Genomic DNA, 14,448 nt, shown 5'->3' on the forward strand with positions numbered 1-14,448 from the left:
ATGTGCAATTTTGCCCACTAGATTGCTGTTACCAGCTGTCTGAACACAAGTCAAAAAAGCCCTTTTCTTCACTGTCTCATGGAGACAAAATGGAGAATAACTGTCCTGTCATTGCTTGTAATTACTATTTGTAGACAAGCATAAGCAATGAAGGAACCAGGTTGTGCTGTGTAATATCTAAGTTATTAAACAGTTAGTCCCAAGGAATAATACAAAAAGATATCTGATTTTGATTTATCAGGGTTTTCGCTACAGTTAAGCACCACCACAAAAAATAAAAATGACCACATCTTCAGAAATAAGGGGGAAAAAATGCTAAAAAGTGTAAGGAGGCATATGATTTAGCATACTGTATATGTATGCACCTATTCTGATCATAGTCAGAGTTTAAAATTGAGTGAAGATATAATTTAAATGTTAAAATTTTCTTTATTTAATAAAAAAATTAAACACTGTGTGCTTCTGTCTGTCTTGAAACAAACTGGTGGCTACATTTCACTGTGAAGGAAAACTAGGGACAACAGCTCAGTGTTGCCAGTTTACACTATTACACACCTAAATCATATCTGCTGATTTTTTCAGATTGTCTAATCAAATCCAGTTTATCTATAAAGCATATTTACAAACAAGTTGTTGACCAATCTTTCAGACCACTCCAGTTGCTATTTTAAAAAGCGACTAGAGACAAATCTAATGACATTTCTTTGTGTTTTTGGCGGGTTTACCGTAACTTCACCTGGAGGCAGCAAAGGTTCCATCATTACTGTCTCACTTTCCTACATGCTGCCTTACAGGTAAAGGCTGCTGCCTGGTCTGAAAATCCTCATATCCAGTCATTGCAAAAAAAGCAGGATAGAGACCATCTTTGTTATCTCATTGCTTATATATCACACATGGGCAAAGCTGCCAATATTTCTGCCCTGAACTATAATGCGTGGTATAAACATAGTGTAAATATGTAAACTGAACTTTTCAAGCTTGATCGTGACCCCCATGACTGAGAATCTCCACAGAAATGTAATAATAGATCTAATCTAGTGTCCTTTTTTTCTCTAAAGCTGTTTTCCTAAAATGTTGACCTGATTAGCCAACTGCTTAAATCACTTGTTTACCTTATAATGCGTGCAGGTCTTATTACTGTCCATTTGGAAAAATAGTTGTATGCACAGAAGATTCATGCATTAGATTCTGAAGTAAGGTTAATGCATGTTTTTTAGGAGTAATATTGAAATTACATAACATACTTTCCTCATAGTTATTTTCTACCAACTATTAACAAAGTATATCACCTACAGTTCGATAGCACAGGTTTTCCCGTACCCTTCATTCTTGTATAGTCCATGTAATCTCATTACACCAGTGTTAAAGGATTTTTGTTTTTGTTTTGTCAGTTTTTGTTTCTTGTCTTTCAAAATGTCATTTTTAAAAAGTGATAATCATAATTTTGTTTTTCCAAATGGACTTTTCATTTCCTAATGCCATTTTTGAGAATTATCTGTGAGCCATTATGTGGCATGAAAATTGGTATCAAGTATACGTGATACTATTTGTTACAGAGCAGAAACAAGCTTACATGTCAAGAGGTTGTTAAAGGGTGATATCCAACATTTTGTTGTTTTTGTTTCTATTCTCAGCTTGACCATCTCTGATTTGCTCTGGTTTAAAAACCACAAAATCTAGTTCTTTGATTTTGACTGAATTATTCTAAACTGCAAGAAGAGACATTAAAACATGTTCTGCAATTAAAAGATAATGACAGTCATTCAGTTAGTAAAATTTTAATAAAGAACCATTAGCTACTGCTTTTGCAGGTACCTTTGAAAATTGTGGTATAAGCTCCAACATTGTTAGACTGCATAAATCAATGTACATGTTGTATAAGCTTAGGATTAGTTTAAGATGTTCATGATTTGTAAGAGTGCAGAAAAATACAATATTAGTGTTTTTTTCTGTTATTTATTGCATTGTCCTCACCATAGTTCACTGTTTGAATGAAAGGCTGATGCTAATCAAGGCTATGTTGTTGCCAATGTTACTAGGATTGCTCCACAACAGCCTTTGTGTCCCTAGCCAGAGAAAGAATTTGTTCTATGATACTGTATGATTGTTGGTATGTGTCAGTGCAGAACATAACCAATGGGCGGCAGACTAGTAATTATCACGTGCTGGGGTCACAGATTTTGGCATAATATCGGTACCCTAATATCATAGAACAGATGATGAGAAGCTTACATGCTGGTCTTTTATTTCTTTTTTTTTTGTTTATGATAAGTGCTTCTAAAGAGATGTTTTAACAGCTGATAGACAATATTTTTTTTTTCATTTAACAGACCATAAAACCAGGGACATTTCAGGTGAAATCTTTTGCTGGGGACACTTAATCCAAAATTGGGACTGTCCTCAGAAAATGTGAATGTCTTCCCATCATGCTTTTTTAAAAAATATTTATGGTTAAATAGCCATGGTGTAGGCTATAACAGCACTGTAAAACTTAACTTAATTCCATATAACTTTTCTTTTTTTGTTTTTATTGAAGTGTTGTGAGAAACTGTTTTATTTTGTATTAGCTAAATAAAACCCTAAAATACATGTAATAAATGATAGAATTTGCAGAGATGCACTTTCGTTGTGGAGTAGTACAATTTGAATGTCTGTTGTTAGTTTAGGCTAAAGGATATTCACATATGACATTTTCATTGTTTTTTATACATTTCTGACTGGAGAAGGTCGTAGCATTGTCAAGCTCAATAGTTTCGGGTTTTCATCTCTAATGGATTTTGTTTCAGATAAAATTATTCTCAACAAGATCAAAGGCAGGCTCAGATTGAATACATTTTATGGCAAATAAAAAAGATATGAATAAAACATGCTGTGGAAGTTTTGAAGGTCCCTAAAGATGATAATATAACTAAAGCTGCTGCAAGAATCCCATCAGTTTCACTACTTAAGAGGGAGATTATATGCAGACCAAAAAAAAGGGTTTTGTTGGATGTGATGAAGGATATTTCATATAAAATGCATGGAACTATTTGATGTGCCTGGAGTTAGATTTTGTTTGTTGTTATAATTATATTTGATATTTAGCTTACCTCTTTTCAAATCATCTTGTCTCCCTCACCCCTTTTTTATACTTTTGCCACCAATCTCTCCTGATGTCACCAGATGGATGATGGTCAAGGTCCAGTCTTGATGACAACTGTAGCAATGCCAGTGTTCAGCACCAAGAACGAGACTGTAAGTTCGCCTAAGAGTTCTTTACAAACTTAAAAGTTAATTTCCTTTGACATCTAATAAATTTCCCATTCATTTAAGGAATGATGCTTTAGGAACACATTCATATCATTTTGATTGCAGTGTACAAATTTATACATAGTAGAGCATGACTAGTTTCATTTATGTTATAAATTGAAATGGCTATATTATAAAAAAGTGTCTTAGCTTGAGTCAGTTAAAATAATTTACCAAAAAAACTGAATAATTCCTACTACATAAATTTTTTACAGAGAAACAGAGGAATCCTGCTTGGGGTGGTTGGGACAGATGTACCTGTCTCTGAGCTGCTCAAAACTATTCCCAAATATAAGGTAATATGCATAACATGCATCTCATTAAGTTAGACTAACGGCCAGAATGCACTGAATACGATTTATCGTCTGATCCTACAGAAAATCGTGTCGGACGTGGTTGTGGCGTTTAGCTCTCATTAAAAGTCAATAGGGATGATCACAACCGACATGATTTTCAGCAAGGGTGCTGAGATACACCCCAGGTCTATTTTAGTAGAACTACGCAGCAATTCCATGGCAATTTCATGGGTCTGACAGGAAGAGAGACGCAATTGCATAGTAAAAAAAACATCAGCTTTGGGGAAAATACAAAAAATCTGTTTAGAGAGAAAACAGTCAGTTTTGGAGTCACACATCTCGTATTTAGCAAGTGTGACCGACTCGTGCTAAAATAATCAATGAAACTAACTACTTACCCATGATAAGAGTTCAGGAAGACAAAAAACTGATAAAGTAGTTATCCTCTTTGAACCTTGCAAAAACAACGAGGGAAAAACAGCTCAGTTCACTCTCCTCGAAAAAGAAAAAAACTTCAGGAGGCCAGAAAAAGGATGTTTTAAAATTGTGAATCTCTTTGAGCCTCACAAAAAAACAAAAACAACAGGGACAGAAAGTGCAGGTAAGGGAAGTTTATTGCCCTCCCCTTTTTATGAAAAATAAGAAAAACAAAAACTTTACAGATCTTTCTCTGAGAATCATCTCTCACTGACTCAGCAAGCATATGAACTGTCCCACGGCCTTTAGTGATCGTTCTTTCTTTTCTTTAGATGTAGTTCCCATTAAGTTTTTAATATAGGCCTATAAAAATTATCTATCTGTTCTGGTTTGAGATGCTGCACAGACTGACTACATGGCATTTTGCTTTGTAGCTACACTTTTATGTATTTATTTTAATAACTTTTCATAATCTGTTCAATTCAAATTTGGGATTTTTTTTTTATTTGTGTATAGCACAGAGACAGAGGTGAAAATAATTTGCACAGATCTGCCCACCCTGCACAGTCAGCCTCTCTACACAGTCAGTGTGACATGGGGAAAAATTTGTTTAGAGATTAAAAAGTCATACGCAACTGAGTGATTCGACCTTAACATTTAAAGAGAAAGTTATAAGAGTACGCCTAATTTATTTTGGGAAATAAAGTCAATTCCAAAGTCCAACATGATTTTCCCCCTTGGGAGATTTCTGTTTTGAATCATTTTAATTCTGTTGAGAATTTTTCTTTCTTCTCCTTCTTCTTTTTTTTTTCTTTTTTTTTTTAACATTTAGACAGTGCCAGGTAATTTAAGATTTAACCAATAGTATTTAAATTTTAATTTAACTCTGTTGTGTCAACAAACTTTCATATCCTTGAATGGATGAAAAAATCGAGAGCAGATATCTAATCATTGTTATGATTGCAAACTTAGTGCATGTTCCCATGCAAATTTAAGGTTGAGTCCATCCGGACCTGGAGTTTGATCCACATTGCCGGCATAAATTTGGACTGATTCCAAGTGCATGTTGGACTCTGACAGTGGTGCCCTCTGTCACCGGTCATGTTCCTGACCTTTATGGACAGGATATCAAGGTGTAGCCAAGGGTTCAGTTCAGGCACCAGTGCATATCGTCCCTGCTTTTTACAGATGTAGTGGTTCTGCTGGCTCCCTCCTGACAAGACCTACAGCAGGTAGTGCAATGGTATGCAGCTGAGTGTGAAGCGGCCGGGATGAGAATCAGTTCCTCCAAGTCAGTTTTCGACTGTAAAAAGGTGGCTTGTCCCCTCCAAGTTGGAAGAGAGTTCCTCCCTCAAGCCCTGTTAAAGTCTTGGGGTCCCGCTAAATGGGCGAGGGAAGAATGGGGCAGGAGATCTATAGATGAATCAGTGCAGCTGCTGCTATAGTGCAGAAGCTACACCTGTCTATTGTGGTGAAGAGAGAGCTGATCGAAAAAGCAAAATTTTCAATTATATCAGTCTTTCTATGTTCCTTCCCTCACCTCTGGTCAAGAAATCTTGATCATGACCAAGAGAACGACATCCCAGATTAAAGCGGGTGAAATATTTATTTATACAGCTGCTGGGAGCTCCCTTAGAGATATGGTGAGGAACTTGGTCATTCCAGGGACCCTTCCATTAAGTGGAGGTCCAAGGCTGAATCAGGACACACTAGAGAGGCTACTCTTGGCTGGCCTGGGAGTGGCTCAGGTTTCCCACAGGTGACCTGGAGGAGGTGTCTGGGAGTCTCCGCTGAGACTGCTGCTCCTGGTACTGACCTGGTACTGGATGAAGCCTGAGACGTAGAGTATAAGATATCATTGCACTCACTTTAATCTTTAGCTCATCTCCTCAAATTCCAGATTCAGTTCAGGACTCTGACAAGGCTATATTAAAATATTAACATTTCATAAGAAAAAAAACACACACAATCTGAGTGATTTCTGGGGCTTTTTACAACTTTCCCATAATTCTCTTTAGTTTAGTTTAATATGTGGAGAACATTCAACACTGCATATCATAATGCATTGAGTCTTATCATCACCAGATGTTCTGCACAGAATCCGTCTTACTGTGAAGTGTGGCTGTATTATTTGATTTTGTAAAATGGTTCCTTTTTCTGACATTAATGAATTAATGTTTTTTGTGTTTAGTTTCATCACAGACATGATATGACAAAGAGCTTGATTAGTACAAATTTACAATCAGGTATGAATTTATCTTGTTGATGCTCTTCTGTGATTCTGCTTATCATCCTGTCCTAGCTCGGCATTCACGGCTACGCCTTTGCAATCACCAACAATGGCTACATCCTCACCCACCCAGATCTACGGCCACTTGTGAGTAACTCCGATGCTGAGCCCAAATTTTAACCCTGTTAACCAAGCAATCCTGCAGATATGAAAACTATAGTCTAGTGCATTATTTTGGATTTTTCTGTTAAATAAAACATAAATTTAGCCTTAGCATTAAGATAGACTGAAGATTGTTTCAGAACAAAAAAGGCATAGGTGCTCGGTTTATTTCCTGTTGTGTCGCCTATGTAGATGAAGAGTGTTTCCCGGCCCTCTGTCACTCTCTGAATAGAGAGATATAGGGCTACTGAATAGCTGTGATTAACTCTATTGTACTCACCCACTTCCCCCACAATAGAGCGAAGAAAGTAAGCGCACCGACAGTAGGAGCTGAGGAAGGTGACAGCCTCCAAAATATAATAAAAAAAGGGCAGAGTATCAAAGCCCAGTGCAACACCTGATGAAAAAAGAAAAGGAAGGCTTAATGAAGAATATGCAAAGAACAGATGAGGAAAGGGCAGATAGAGAAGCAGACAGATGGATGGTTTAATAATGGGCTAATTAAAGATGTTAATGAACAGTGTTTAACAACTGTTAAGGGATGGGAGGTGGTTCCTTACTCACAGATAAATGGAAAGGAGAATTTGTAGGTACAGCACAATCTAGAAATAAACACACTTGGAATAATTTATTGACTAGTACATATAGAAACATTTTTGCTTCCTTTCACCTTTATGTTAAGATTGCAAATATGGTTGACTGTTTCAAACAGCCATCCAGTTAAACATTCTTGAACATAAAGTCCTGCATTACTGTAGTGGATTTAGTTGAACATTTGAACGACTCTCTAACAACCTTAAATTAAAACCACCAACATAAAAATTTAGTTACAGTGCAGTATGGATTTAAATTTTTCAAGATGTTTATATCACAAATCTGATCCTGCCCACAGAGATGGGAACTCAACAGGCCATTAAAATGAATTTAATCTGTTATCCTCCAATTGTGATGAGTTTTTGCAATCTATAACCAGTTTTCCATTCTAATAAGGCTATGTATTCATGGACAGTGTTACTCATTGCTTGGTTATTCGTACAAGTGGAGCTTGTTATTAAAAAGTGGTTATTTAAGCTGCTGTTGCCTTTCTACAATCTCAAATCTTTTCTGAAGTTTTTAATGACGAGTCATTATTTTGCACATAACTCCTACTTACTGAACATTTTCATTCATTTGGATTTTTTTAAATTTGAGATATCATACAATGTGAAACTTGTTAAAGCAGTGGTTATGAAACCCGGTCCTCAGGATCCGCTGTCCTGCATGTTTTATGTATTGCCCTGTCTCCACACACCTGACTTAAATAGATAGATGATTAGCCGGCCCCTGCATCCCATGGTGGCTTTTTAGAAAGAAGTGCAGTTATTTGATGACATCTAGGACATGCAGGACATTTGAAAACAACTAGCTCAGTTGCAAGTTTCTGAAATTCTCAGATCAGCCCCTCTGGTACTACAATGGCAGCGGTGGCATCACGGAATAATGACTGGGGGGACATATGAGGGTCCCTAGATTTTATAACGGTTCCACTGAAATTTGACATGGCATATATTGTTAATATAGATTTAAAGTATTCACTGAAACCTGGCTGTAATGGCCAGACATTATAAAATACATGTTGCTAAATACAAATACACAACATTGTGCATACAATTTAAATGACTCGACAGGCAACAAGGAAGAAGCCAAAAGTAAGCTAAAACAAACCTGTGAAAACACCTTTTTAAGAGTGGAAAATAAAATGAAGCATCATCTTCAACCTTTCTTAAATCCTCATGTTTCATCCTGTTAGAAAAGTGATACAGCAATCACTAATAATGTATTCCTAAAATTGTATTTTACTGAACAAAACTGTATCCTTGTTTAATTAGTTGAGTTGTAAAGGTAAGTCCCTTTATCGTTACACAATGGGGAACTTCACTCTCTACATTTGACCCATCCCTTTGGGGAGCAGTGGGCTGCCATTGTTTGGCGTCCGGGGAGCAGTGTGGGGTTAATGGTTTTGCTCAGGAACCCAGAGTGCAGGCTGTGGGGATCAAAGCGGGTACTTGCAACCTTCTCAGAGCACAAGCTCTATCCACTAGGCCAAGACTCCTCATTAAAGTTAACATAATAAAATATTTTACAAATATTGTTCAGACACATAACGGAGTTAATTAAATAATGGTACATTAAAGATCAATCAAAATGGTTTATTTCTTATGAATACTGCCAAAAACTGTATGTTTAGTATCGGCACAGAAAATATGGAAGAGAAAAGACATAAAAGTTATGTCTTACTATCATACAGGGATGTAATATGTTTCCAGTTTATGAATCAAAACCTTTATTTATTTATCAATTTTTTTGTTATTATGTAGATTTGGGAATGGCTGCGAGAATAATAAACAAGGGGCTGATCTAAGGGACCCTTTGATGTGTTAAGCTATTTTAAATACGATGATTTTTCTCTGAACCGGTCACCAAATATTTTCACATCTTGACACAAATCCAGTTATAATCTACCTCCTCATAGTTGGAGTTTTAGGGTCAAACTGTAGGTCTAATTGTAGATGAAATCCCTAATTTCTTGCAGGGGGAGTATAAGAGATTAGTTGTTACCTATATTTAGTCTATTTTGTTTTCAGCATTCAGATTTTAAAGCTAAGTTTATGCTGCTTTTACTAGTTGCCGTGCACACACACTCATCAGGCTTTCTTCTCTGATTTGCTCTGCGGTTGCTCTGAAATGTGTCGTGTACCCTGGTGTTATCCTGTCTGGGTAATAAACCAGACAAGCTGAGACGGTCTGGGCCTGTCAGCCCACCTCTGCTTAGGTGTGCAGTCACGCTGCTGCGTCTGCCAAAATATATTTTTCTATTTTCTTTTTCTTCTGACACACTGTCACAGGAATTTTTGTTTGTATGGGAGTTTGCATGACTTTCTGACTTTCAAATGAGCTAAATAGAGTCAGAAACTGCACCCACACTTTATTTCAGGTGCGATAAATCACATCACAGTTATAACTGCTCAGTGACCTTGTTTGCCATCTTCCCAGTATTATGGACGTTCTTATGATCAGCATATGTTCTCCATATTCATTTGTGCTTATTCAAGGCAAATAAAACTTGTCAAACCTTTACTACAAATTAAACTTAACCTTTCATTATTTCTTCATTTATTCTAAACCTGTTTAAATTGGTAATTGCAACATTTCATTCTTAATATTTTCTCTTAGACTGAAGTTTAAACGATCCTTTCCCATCAAATGGATTAAATACTGATTTGAAACTATGTCTACATTTTGCATTTTCAAAACAATATTTAGTTTCCTTAAACTGCAAAATTTGAAAAGCCAAAAACATTTTTTCTACTGTCTCATTGTCCTGAACGAAACACCCGCTCATCATCTTTTCATCATGTTCTCATTTACTCAACAAACATTCAGCAAAACAAAAAGACACATATGTTTTGATTAAAGGAGCGCATATGAGAGGTAAAACTGACCTGACCAATGACTGGCTTTTTCACAGCCAATACCTTTGCTCAAGCAATGCATATAGAGCTATAGCTTATTGGGTATATAGTTCCTTGCAAAATTATTTGTGAATCTGTTCCCTGATCCATTTAGTATTTAAAGACAGTCCTAGCTTAACCAAATTTGTACTTATGCTTACTATGATTATCTTTGCGAATGTGAAAGCATGTGTCCTAATATAATGTTTGTGGCTTAGAAACTTCTTTTCATACTGTGAGATATCCTATTACCTTAGGTGAACTAAGCTAAAACAGCCGACAAGACTAATTAGGAATCTGAAATTACTAATTGAATATTTAAAAACATAGGTATAATAAATAATGTTATACATTTTATTTACTTGGCATTTGAATATGGAGTTGAATTTTTAGTATAAAAATATTTTACTCACAGCCTTATTAATGCTTAGTTAAGTAAAGTTATCTTCTTGATTTTATTTGCTTTTTTTTCTTGGACACTTGTGTCCAGTATGGAGATGGCAAAAAGCGAAGAAAGCCAAACTACAGCAGTGTGGATCTCTCTGAAGTGGAATGGGAGGATAAGGATGACACGGTCAGACACCAGCAAATCCACATTAAGCCCCAGCGCAGTGCTGCTCTGAATATTTGAAGAAGTGCAACGCTTTTATGTGTCTGCTTTTTGTGTTTCTAGTTGAGAAATGCCATGGTCAACAGAAAGACAGGGACCTTCTCCATGGAGGTGACAAAGAGTGTGGACAAAGGGGTAAGGGGTCCAAAATTCAGAAATAAAAAATACAAGCATGTGTTATTTGCTTCCGAAAGGTGTGAGCAATACAACCCAACAGTGAGAATCTACTCTGCCAAAGGCTTGTTTAACCTGGCACAGCTATGCTCTGCCATGACTTAGGGATTTTGTTTCCGATTTGATTTGCTCTGCATACACTACTGTGTGTCTGTGTGTGAGCCCCTTATCTCCACAAAGCACATGTTGCTGAAAGCAGGGGGCTGCAGCATCCCAATGATTCAGTTTCACTACTCGCCTGTCTCTGATGTGGAGTGGTGTGCAGGTGTATGTGTGTGTATCTGTATGTATTTAGCATTTTGAGAGCTTAGAGGGGTTTATACATTAGGCGGATCATTAGGAATTCACACATGCATATTCACAATTATCTAAGTGCACAGTAGGAATACACACAGCAGCTTAGCCGGTCCCAGCCACAACGATGCAGTCAAAGGGCCACTAGAGGGGGCTAGACTGTAAAGAATCTCAGCATAATAAGGTTCCAAATGTTTGTTAAATCAACTGAAAGATTTCATCCTTTTTTTTTCTTTCAGAAGCGTGTGCTGGTTTTACACAATGATTATTACTACACAGACATTAAAGGCACTCCTTTCAGGTAAGATGAACAGACACATTTATCTAAATAAGCCCATACAGAAAGTTAAAGTGTTTTGTTTTACTAAAATCTCTTGATTTTAGTCTAGGAGTTGCCCTTTCCAGAGGGCATGGGAAATATTTCTTCAGAGGGAATGTCACTGTGGAAGAAGGTAGGAAATCTCCACCACCTGTCTTCATTCTTCAGTTTTTTTAACCATTGTCTTTAGCTTAATGTTTTTCCCATAATCCTTTCTATACTTGTTTCTTTTCTGGAATTTTTTTTTCTAACTTTTCCTTTCAATGTCTAAAGGTGTCCCTATCCCGTATAGTATTTCTATTTTATTATGCTGCACCTTACATGTTTTAAATTCTGCAGTAGTTATTCCTTCATGTAAACAGCAGAGAAGTATGAAATATGCTCATATAATTTTTAAATAAAAATATTTTAATTTGTCTATTGTCATAAAATACACACCTGATATCATGTATATAATAAAGTATATACAGTTCAAACTGATATCAGCTGATTAGGTCTTAAATTATTCTTTTCTAAAAGGTGTATCATTAGCAATGTATCGAACAAGAAGCATCACCTGATGCACATTGCTTTTAATATCTTAAAAAGTCAAATAAAGTTTAGGAAAACATGTTTTAATGTAGAAACATACTTAATATGTATTCTGTTGTATTTGAAACATCTATTACCATCAAATCTACCACAAACAAATGTATTCAATATTTAAAGCTGCTACACTTAATAACATTTAAGCTAAACTTTTAAGTATTATACTCTGTGAAGCAATAAGCTAGGCATGAAATTCATAATTGTAGTGTATGATACATGGTGTTCATATTATCTATTTTAATTATACTGTATTCAGTCTGAACCAAAGCCCTAAGAATAACCTAACACTGATAACTTTACAAATGTGAAAGGCTTGAAGATTATAGATATATATTCATTAAAATTTAAAGTTGCCTAAAGTAGAAAATATGATCATTACTCACCACCTTTTCCTTAACTAAACTATGTTTCGCTTGTTTTCGCTTTTCTCACTGTATACTCAGGCGATTTCGCTGTGCCTGTCCTTGTCCTGCTTGACAGTGTGTGTCTACACCTGCCAGTGTATTTTTATTTTTTTATATTTTTGTGCCCAGCTTCATGCATGTTAATATTCATGTGGCAGTGTTTCTGTCTGAAGGTCTCTGTGTGGTTCTCTAAACATGTCTGTCATCAAGGACTCTATAAGCATGACTTGGCTCTTCCTGATCTAATCAGAGCTGTCACATTCATTTAAAAAGGACATTTTGCAAGCAGTTTTGGTGCCTTTGTTATTCAGCATTTTAAAGACAGAAACCTTTTATGAATATTTGGACTCAATCACCTTAGAAGTAATATTATTATTCTTTCACAGGACTTCATGACCTGGAGCATCCTGATGTAGCGCTAGCTGATGAATGGTGGGAAGATGTTTTTTTGTTTTTTTTGTTTTTGAAAAGATAATTTAAATTTTAATATTAAGAAGATAATTAGCATTAAAATATTAATATATCGTCCCTCCTTATTTTGTTTAAATTATAGCCTGAATTTATAACAAAATGATACATTGAAATGAATCAAAACTAAAAAAAAAAAAAAAAGCCCTTTATTGATGTTTTTCCCCCCTCGTTACTCCTCAGGACATACTGCAACACAGACGAGCATCCTGAACATCGCTACTTGTCACAAATAGATGCAATAAAAATTTATCTGAGTGGCCAGGAACCCCGCCTGCATTGTAAGTTTTATTTTTCTACAGTATATTACCTAGTGTTTAACTAGAGATTACCTGGCAAAGAATAACCATATTTTTCTCTAAACTGGCTTTTTTGTATCAGGTGACAAGGAACTGATTCAGGAAGTTCTTTTTGATGCTGTTGTAACAGCCCCACTGGAGGCCTACTGGACAAGTCTGGTGCTCAATAAGTCAGAGTATGTCACCCACTTCACTGATTTATTATTGGACAATATTTATACCAATAAATAGTCTGTCTCATTTGCCAGAAACACAGTGGCCTTCCAAGTTAATGTATGGTTTATGCATGTGTCTTGTTAAACAGAAACTCCGATAAAGGTGTTGAGATTGCCTATCTGGGAACAAGGACAGGACTATCTAGAATTAATCTATTTGTGGTCCCCGACGAACTCACAAACCAGTAAGTGATCTAGTACCTGTGTGTCTGCTTTAGATTGGTTCTGGTCAGATGCTTACAGAAAGTTATGAAGGGTGAAGATGTTGGATAATTTGTGGGATTCTGATTTTGTTTTTAAACCTATTCTAAATTCTGTTGAAATAAATGAAAAATATACATTAAACAAGATATTTGAATATATTAAAATTTTGTAAACATGCAGTAAGCAGACTGCTGGATTAAATTGCAGTTGCAGAGAAACCATATGTCAGGTTATTTGTTGCAGACTTTGCATTGAAACAATTAATCTTAATGTTGGCCTGTCTTATCCATTACCAAATGTTTTATGTCTGTTTCAGAGCATTGCATGGTTGCCCTTGCAATGCTTTCCTAAGCTGATTTGCCTAAAATGATTCCATCTAGATTGTGTAGTGTACCAACCAACAACATAATGCTACTACCCCTAATCTTGACTGGTGGTCAAGTGATTTATGATTATACTGTTTTTTTTTTTTTTCAGGTAACGGTATTACTATCATCTTTAGTGGCTTGGGGGTTTTACTGGAACTTTCTGAACAGAGTGATTTCATTTTAAGGGAAAAAACTGGTCATACTGTTGAGACGAGACAAAATTGGGCGTTCAAACATGATAATGTATCTTAAATATGAAAATAGTTTTCGAAATGAATAGAGGGAGGCTAACAATATTTCTGCACATAAGGTCTGGACCCTATGCTTGAAAAAATTGTTGAGGGCCAGGGACCTAAGCTATCTGGTCCAATTTAACCAACTCTGTATTAAAGAATGATGCTTATAGTAATGAAATCATAATATAGGCAATAGTATAAGGGTCATGGCTAGGGAAAGACAAGCCAATATAACATTGCCAATCTTATCCTAGTAGGTTGTTTATGGCTCCAAAATCTCTGAGGTTTTTGTAAAATGTGCAAAAGGATATTTGTTCTTATATCCTAGGGTAATGGTCTGTATATAGAATTAAAGGCTTCCTTTATTATTTTCACCATGTTATTT

General features: G+C 35.9%; 1 protein-coding gene across 2 annotated transcripts in view; it reads left to right on the forward strand.

Annotated features, from left to right (window-relative positions):
- cacna2d3a (calcium channel, voltage-dependent, alpha 2/delta subunit 3a) overlaps positions 1-14,448 on the forward strand; it is a 168,215-nt gene that overhangs the window by 110,787 nt on the left and 42,980 nt on the right. For both annotated transcript variants that reach the window (XM_038286306.1, XM_038286305.1), the window contains 11 exons: positions 3,163-3,234; positions 3,504-3,584; positions 6,304-6,378; positions 10,375-10,458; positions 10,558-10,629; positions 11,202-11,263; positions 11,347-11,414; positions 12,660-12,705; positions 12,925-13,022; positions 13,123-13,216; positions 13,345-13,440. In XM_038286306.1, the coding sequence (XP_038142234.1) occupies positions 3,163-3,234; positions 3,504-3,584; positions 6,304-6,378; positions 10,375-10,458; positions 10,558-10,629; positions 11,202-11,263; positions 11,347-11,414; positions 12,660-12,705; positions 12,925-13,022; positions 13,123-13,216; positions 13,345-13,440 (848 nt within the window). The remainder of the gene's footprint in view (positions 1-3,162; positions 3,235-3,503; positions 3,585-6,303; positions 6,379-10,374; positions 10,459-10,557; positions 10,630-11,201; positions 11,264-11,346; positions 11,415-12,659; positions 12,706-12,924; positions 13,023-13,122; positions 13,217-13,344; positions 13,441-14,448) is intronic.

The sequence above is a fragment of the Cyprinodon tularosa genome, unplaced genomic scaffold (genome assembly GCF_016077235.1).
Source record: "Cyprinodon tularosa strain WSP-4 unplaced genomic scaffold, ASM1607723v1 ctg223, whole genome shotgun sequence".
Taxonomy (NCBI): domain Eukaryota; kingdom Metazoa; phylum Chordata; class Actinopteri; order Cyprinodontiformes; family Cyprinodontidae; genus Cyprinodon; species Cyprinodon tularosa.